Below are 7161 nucleotides of genomic sequence, written 5' to 3'. Positions count from 1 at the left end.
CTCCTACCCACAGCTCGGTTCCATTGCAAGAGTTCTGTTCAACACAGAATGTCCTCTGGTGCTGTACCGGAGATTGCCTCTTGCTGGGACATACTCGTGGGGGAGTGGAGTGAAAGGAACGCCAGGACAGCAAGGGAGGGATGCCTGAGCACAGGGGTGTGCGAATGTCCCCAGCGAAGGAAGCAAAGAGAGCCGGCAGAAAGCGATGCTTCATTAGCGTAACACAAACACCCATCCCTTCCCCCCTTCCCCCCTTCCCCCCTCCCCCGGGTGCAGATGTGCCATGAGAACGAGCTGTGAAACTGCCGAGCGCCTGGCAGCCGGCTCGGGGCGTGCTCGCTGCGGGAATTCCTGCCTTCCTGAGCCTGTGCGGAAGAGGCGAGAGCCTGGCTGGAAGCCATCCGGGCAGAACCGCGGTGGCAGGAGGTGCACCAAGGCCGTCCTGCGGCCAGCTCCGGGCTGAGGGCACTCGGCGTCCTCTGCTCTACGCGACTCCGAGGAGCCCGGCTACCTGCACCAGAGCTGGGAGCAGCCTGCTCCACACCCAAGGTAGGTGCCCTTCGTGGCTCGTGCAGAGGAGCGCACGCTTCCTGCCCCCTGCCAGCAGCACCGGGAGAGGAGCGGGGAGCGGCCCCGGACGGGGCGGAACCCGCACTGCCGTACCCCAGGCGGGACCCTGGTCCCAGCTCCAGCTCCCGCTCAGCGCAGCAGGTTTGCTGGCCCAGACGGGCTGCAACCAGGGCAGCAGTTCATGCAGCCCGGGCTGGGCTCCGAGGGGCACGGGAACGGGCTGGGAGCTGGGACAGTGAGGAAGGGAGCAGAGGAGGTCAGCGTGCTCTGCTGCCCGGTTGGATCTCTGTAACACAGCGCAGCTGGGGCTGCAGTTCTTCCTCTGGGCCACGGGAGACACGAGACGGCCTCGCTCTGCAGCTCTGCACGCGTGGATTGATGGAAGCTTTAAACCCCCCGATGCCTCCTTTGCAGTGTCTTAATGTGAAGCCTCCAAGTGGAAATTTGCACTCGCCCTGCTCCTCCTCCCCGGCAGCCCCCAGCTTCCCTTCGGGGACCCTGCAGGCAACATGTGCCTCTGGCGACCCTTGAAATGGCGTTACCTTTTGTTTGCTGAGCGCTTGCCTGATGGCTCAGCTGGGGTTGTGCAAACCCCTGGCAAGGCTTTTGTTCACGCTGTCCCGGCAGCTGCAGATGCCTTGAGCACACAGCTGCGGGCCCTGAGCACGTTCAGCATCTGCAGCAGCTCCGGCACTGGGCTCTGGAACAGACGATGAGAAGCTGGCAGCCTGTGGGCTGACTGCATCGGCTGGTGGTGGCTGTGACCGTCACAGGCTGGTTTGGCTGCAGTGCTGTCAGATACTCTCTCTTCTCAGGAGATGGAAAAATAATCTCCGTGTGGTTGGATGTTTTGTTGATTTATTGTTGTGTTTAAGTAAGCCATCCTATTTATTTGAGAAGTGTGAACCATCCAGTTGACTCCTCGCCGTTTTGCACTTCCTTACCTGAGGAATGTGAGCCATCACCACTTTTAGGTAACATCAGCAGTAGGTGGTTTTGAGAACTACATCAGTCACCTTTACAGAGTACTGTTCCCAACCCTTTTCTGAGGGCTTGGTTGATTTCAGCAAGCCCAGGGCTACTTCCACTCCTGAGAGGATGTACGGACATCTGCCAGAGGATTTAATCCATTTGCCACCAGGTGTTCCCTCATGGATCTGTGGAGGTGGTGCTCCAGCAGGCTGCTCTGCTGGCAGCTGCCATCTGTGCTGAGGCTTGCTATGATTGTGTGTTGGGGGCTGCATTCACAGTGTTCTTCCATAAACCAGGTGCTTTTCTGCACCTCCTGCTGGATGGTTGGATGGCCATACCATTTTCTAACAGTATTTCTGCATCTCTTTCCTGGGTAGCCGTCCCCTTTAGGCGTGCTTGCAGTCAATCAAAAGATCCCCCAGTTGGCACAGGCTGTCCTTGTTGTATGTCCTCAACTTCCTTAACCACTCAGACCTCCAATGAAACTCCCTTTTCCCATTCCTCCTGTATCACTCATCAGTTTCCTTAACTGCAGCTAGGGCAGGAAATAAGCCGTCATTCTGCTGCCTCTGTTTGCCTTAACTGTGTAGAGGCAGTGCCTTTAATTAGTGCTATGTGTGGAGTTTTGCATCTGTTTGGAGCCAAACCCTACAGGTGGAGGATGTGTGGCCTAAAGGATTGTAGGCGACTCGGGGAGGTCTTCGTTTATTGTGTGAATAAGCATTACCTGCACAACTTGCACCACATAGTGCAGCAGAAATATTGTGCTATATCAGTCGCTTTTGATTCTGGGAGGACCAGTGAAGTTCTCCTTTGCTTCATATGTCACTTCCAAACCCGACACGATGCTGATAACACCTTTCCCATTTTGCATCCTATTACTGCCCCAGTGACTTCTGCTTGCCGCTCAACTACAGCAGTTGCCACGAGAACATTCACAGAAGAATTTGGGATGCGCTTCATGTCTCTTGTCATCGGTTTGTTTCCCTTCTTGCCATCCTGCAGACTTTGCCCATTGGTCACAAGTGGATCCAAACACAGCATACACTCCTAAGGGAGAAGCAGGACTATATTGGTTGATATAATAGGGATATGCTGTAGTGATTTAACAGTGACACAACAGGATCGGAGGTGGCTGGATACACTTGGTTATTTACTGCATGGAGGGTAGGGTTACGCACACACCTACAGGAGGCCCTCCCATTGAGTCACGAGGCTCAGAGTAGTTCCCCTTTTTTTCTCATGTCTTCAGTCCACAGAGGTAAGGAGCTAGGATGTGGCTGGATCCTCTCCTAGTCCCAAGCTTGGTCAAGGCTTTGTGTGGAAGGAATCATACGTGCACAGTCCCTCTAAGACAGAACCTTAGAGAATACATGAAAGCTCCAAAGTAACCACGGGTGTCTTACAGAAGATCTGTATTGAGAAGGAGTCTTGATGTCAAGCTGCAAGGGATCTCTGTGCAGGTGTGAGCTGCAGAAACAGCCCTGCTTGATGGCAGGTCCTGTGGTGCAGCCCGCTGCTGTGCAGCAGAGCTGGAGGGGCACTTGGGCTGCTCCCTCTTTTGGGGTAAGATGACTGCCTCCTTGCCGTGCTTTGTCTTAAGTCCCCTCTCAGTCTCAGCTGTTGAACTAAGTGTCAGCTACCAGTTGGTTCAGCCTCCCAGTCTGAGACAGCTTTGTGACGGTTCATCTCTTTGAGCCAGATTGTTTCCTGTGCTGCAGCTCATTGTCTTCCTCTGCAAGGCTGGGCAGTGCCCTGCAGAAGGACTGAGCTGGGACTGGGACTGCTGCATTCCCTCACAGCTCCCCTGCCATTTCTCTTCTCTCTGCAGGCTCCAGTTCAACTTCTGCCTTCCAGCCGTGATCATCCCAGCCTGCAGGACAGCAGCAAATGGCTGCAGCACATCCAGTTGAGGTAGGGGTTGGGGAAGCAGGCAGGAGAGGCCAAGGGGCCAGGGATGTGAATGCAGGGGAAGAGGGAGATGCCCTCAGCCAGCGTGTGTGTTCGGGACAGAAAAGCAGCTGGGGTGTGAGGTTCTGTCCTGTGCGAGCTGCTTGCCTGGGCCTTGGCTGTTCCCAGCAAGGAGCCTCTTTGCTTGCAGGAGCCCGTGAGCTTTGAGGAGGTGGCCGTGTATTTCAGCAGGGAGGAGTGGGCGCTGCTGGACCCTGTGCAACGAGAGCTCTACCGGGACGTGATGTTGGAGACATACCAGTGTGTGGCCTCGCTGGGTGAGAGCTTGTCTGCCTTTCCTCCTCGTTAGGGCACCTTTGGCTGTGCAGAATGAGCCTCTGCAAGCCGGGCCTTGAATAAACACCATGCAGCTACATATTGACTTACACCACAGTGCCAGCAAGAAAGGAGAAACTGAAAAGCGTGAGTTTCAGAAGGGATTAGTATGCACGGCACTCTGATCAAAGCGACAGAGTCAGTGCTGGCAAGCAGGCATCAGCCAGGAGGGAGAAAACCAGCCCTTGTGTTGTGTGTTGCTTGGTGCCACCAGCTCCAGCTCACAGATGAATCCCTGGTTACTGCTATGGAATTGAGGATTTTCCATGCAATTGCCATCAACATTTTGATGCCTTGACCACTGGTAGACTGTAAGAAAACAAATAAGCTGTTGTAAAGTTAATTTGAAAGAAAAAATATCCCTTCACAATGTTCAGAGATGTCAAAACATTCTTTGCTCCAAGGGAAGCTGTAGGCACAGTGTCATTTAGACCTAAATGGTGGTTTCTCTATTGGGAGGGGCACAGAGTGGAACTGTTGAACAGGCACTGTGCCAGCATGAGGGAAATGCTCTCTTGTTCCCTGTTTCTCTCCCTGAAGCTCCATTTCCAGGCCCCAAGCCCGTGGTGATCTCCCTGCTTGAAAGAGGGGAAGACCCCTGGATCCCAGATGTGCATAGCCCTGAGGCCATGCCAGGAGACCTCAGCCCAGGTGAGGTGGTGGAGGGAAGGGGAATGTTGGGGCTGTAAGAGCCTTCTCTGCCTGTGTTTTATTTTGGGCACCGTGTGCTATTGCTGCATTTCCTCTGTCATCCAGCAGCTGATGGGATCAGAAATACAAAGGAGGTTCCGCAGAGAAATTGTGTAGCGGAAATGCAGCGGAATTGCATCTCTGAGGAAGAAATCAGAAGGGATGTCCAGGAAGTCCTGCAGCAAGGTCAGGGTGAGCACATCAAGAAGCCCCTGGGAAAGCATCTGGGAATGACACTGAGGAACCCAGTGGACTTCAACATAGGTCCAAAGCAGCCTGAGGAAACCAGGAGCAAGGATGTGTGCCAGATGAAAAAGCAGAATCCATGCACTGAGTGTGAGAAAAGCTTTAAACTGGATTCCAGCATCACTAGCCACCAGTGCACGCACTCAGCAAAGAGGCATTACGAGTTCTGTGATTCTGCAGAGAGCATGAAATGGAGACTCCACCCCACTGGCCAGCAGTGCATGTACACAGGAGAGAGAGCCTTTGAGTGCTCTGACTGTGGAAAGACTTTTACGGACAGTGGGAGCCTCACTTCCCACCAGTGTATCCACAGAAGAGAGAGACTGTACAAGTGCCTTGAGTGTGGGAAGAGCTTCAAAACCAGTTCCAGCCTCACCATCCACCATCGCATCCACACAGGAGAGAGACCATTTAAGTGCACTGACTGTGGGAAGAGCTTCAAAAAGAGTTCCAGCCTCACTGTCCACCATCATATTCACACAGGAGAGAGACCCTGCAAGTGCTCTGAGTGTGGGAAGAACTTCAGTAGCAGCTCTGAACTGAAGGTGCACCAGCGTGTCCACACAGGAGAGAGACCATATAAGTGCTCTGAGTGTGAGAAGAGCTTCATAAGCAGTTCTAATTTGAAGCTCCACCAGCGCATCCATACAGGAGAGAAACCCTATAAGTGTCCTGAGTGTGGGAAGAGCTTCAAAAGCAGCTCTGAACTGAAGCTCCACCAGCGTGTCCACACAGGAGAGAGACCATATAAGTGCTCTGAGTGTGAGAAGACCTTCACAAGCAGTTCTGATTTGAAGCTCCACCAGCGCATCCACACAGGAGAGAGACCATATAAGTGCTCTGAGTGTGGGAAGAGCTTCATAAGCAGTTTTAATTTGAAGCGCCACCAGAGCATCCACACAGGAGAGAGACCCTGCAAGTGCTCTGAGTGTGGGAAGAGCTTCAGAAGCAGCTCTAAACTGAAGGTGCACCAGCGTGTCCACACAGGAGAGAGACCATATAAGTGCTCTGAGTGTGGGAAGAGCTTCATAAGCAGTTCTAATTTGAAGCTCCACCAGCGCATCCATACAGGAGAGAAACCCTATAAGTGTCCTGAGTGTGGGAAGAGCTTCAGAAGCAGCTCTGAACTGAAGGCGCACCAGCGTGTCCACACAGGAGAGAAACCCTATAAGTGTCCTGAGTGTGGGAAGAGCTTCAAAGGGAGTTCTGAATTGAAGCTCCACCAGCGCATCCACACAGGAGAGAAACCCTATAAGTGTCCTGAGTGTGGGAAGAGCTTCAGAAGCAGCTCTAAACTGAAGGTGCACCAGCGTGTCCACACAGGAGAGAGACCATATAAGTGCTCTGAGTGTGGGAAGAGCTTCATAAGCAGTTCTGATTTGAAGCTCCACCAGCGCATCCACACAGGAGAGAAACCCTGCAAGTGCTCTGAGTGTGGGAAGAGCTTCAGAAGCAGCTCTGCACTGAAGATGCACCAGCGTGTCCACACAGGAGAGAAACCCTATAAGTGTCCTGAGTGTGGGAAGAGCTTCAAAAGGCGTTCTGAATTGAAGATGCACCAGTGCATGCACACAGGAGAGCGACCCTATAAGTGTCCTGAGTGTGGGAAGAGCTTTAAAAGGCGTTCTGAGCTGACGCTGCATCAGAGCATCCACAAGAAAAAGAGACCCTGTGAGTGTCCTGAGTGTGGTAAGAGCTTCAAAGGGAGTTCTGAATTGAAGCTGCACCAGCATATGCACACAGGAGAGAGACCATAGCTTCTGTTGGACATTTTAGAACATTTTGGCCAGGCCTGCATGCAGGGAGTTGCCTGGGAACTTGTCTTTTCTCTCCCTCAGAGAATCCCATCTGCTGTGTTACCAGAATGTCTGCACCAGTGAGCTGAAATGGCAGGAAGCCTTGAGTGTGAGAAGGGCTTTGTGCCGAGCAGAGAGCTCCTCACACTCCCAGAAGAACTTCATGCAAAGCTCAGTCCTCATTAAACATTGCAGTCCACAGGACAGGTAGCTACTAGGAGTGCATCTCCTGCAGGAAGAGTTTCTCTCAGGGCTGGTGCCTCATTTCTCATGGGAAAACCCCCAGCAGGAGAGACTCTCAGGATGCTGGAGAGCCCAGGGATGAGGGAGACCAATGCTTCTCCCCATGCAGGAAGAGTTTGCAAAGGAGACGGCATCACCGACACCCTCTGCAGAAGGGACTTAACCCAGGAGCTTCAGATGGCCTTTCCTTGCTGCCCAAAGCACTTCTCTCACCATGCCCGCTTTCCACTTCTACTCTTCCACCAGCTGCTTTTTGATTCTGTTTCCTAGTGGAGAAGCGGTTGTGTAGGGATCTGCTGTGTGTCTGTGTGCATGTGTTGCTCTCAGTCATTTCTGAGCGCACTCATGCATCCCAGAG

At 53.1% G+C, this 7161-nt stretch overlaps 1 protein-coding gene across 1 annotated transcript; it reads left to right on the top strand.

The window, feature by feature from the left end:
• Positions 1 to 3200: 3200 nt before the first annotated feature.
• LOC146752836 (uncharacterized) lies at positions 3201 to 7161 on the top strand. Its single transcript, XM_085531293.1, has 4 exons — positions 3201 to 3456; positions 3644 to 3770; positions 4369 to 4445; positions 4530 to 7161. The coding sequence occupies exons 1-4, from the start codon at positions 3433 to 3435 to the stop codon at positions 6519 to 6521; spliced, it is 2220 nt and encodes a 739-aa protein (XP_085387419.1). The 5' UTR covers positions 3201 to 3432; the 3' UTR covers positions 6522 to 7161.

The sequence above is a fragment of the Coturnix japonica genome, unplaced genomic scaffold, assembly GCF_054131305.1.
Source record: "Coturnix japonica strain WE unplaced genomic scaffold, WE-NBRP24 Scf041, whole genome shotgun sequence".
Lineage (NCBI taxonomy): Eukaryota > Metazoa > Chordata > Aves > Galliformes > Phasianidae > Coturnix > Coturnix japonica.
This window is presented reverse-complemented; position numbering and strand designations above follow the sequence as displayed.

What these genes read in the sequence shown, in the direction of transcription:
- LOC146752836 (XM_085531293.1), top strand. Translation starts at nt 3,433, where the DNA reads ATGGCTGCAGCACATCCAGTTGAG. An exon ending in CTGCAGCACATCCAGTTGAG is followed by an intron (nt 3,457 to 3,643) that starts GTAGGGGTTGGG and finishes CTTTGCTTGCAG; the next exon opens with GAGCCCGTGAGCTTTGAGGA. An exon ending in CCAGTGTGTGGCCTCGCTGG is followed by an intron (nt 3,771 to 4,368) that starts GTGAGAGCTTGT and finishes CTCTCCCTGAAG; the next exon opens with CTCCATTTCCAGGCCCCAAG.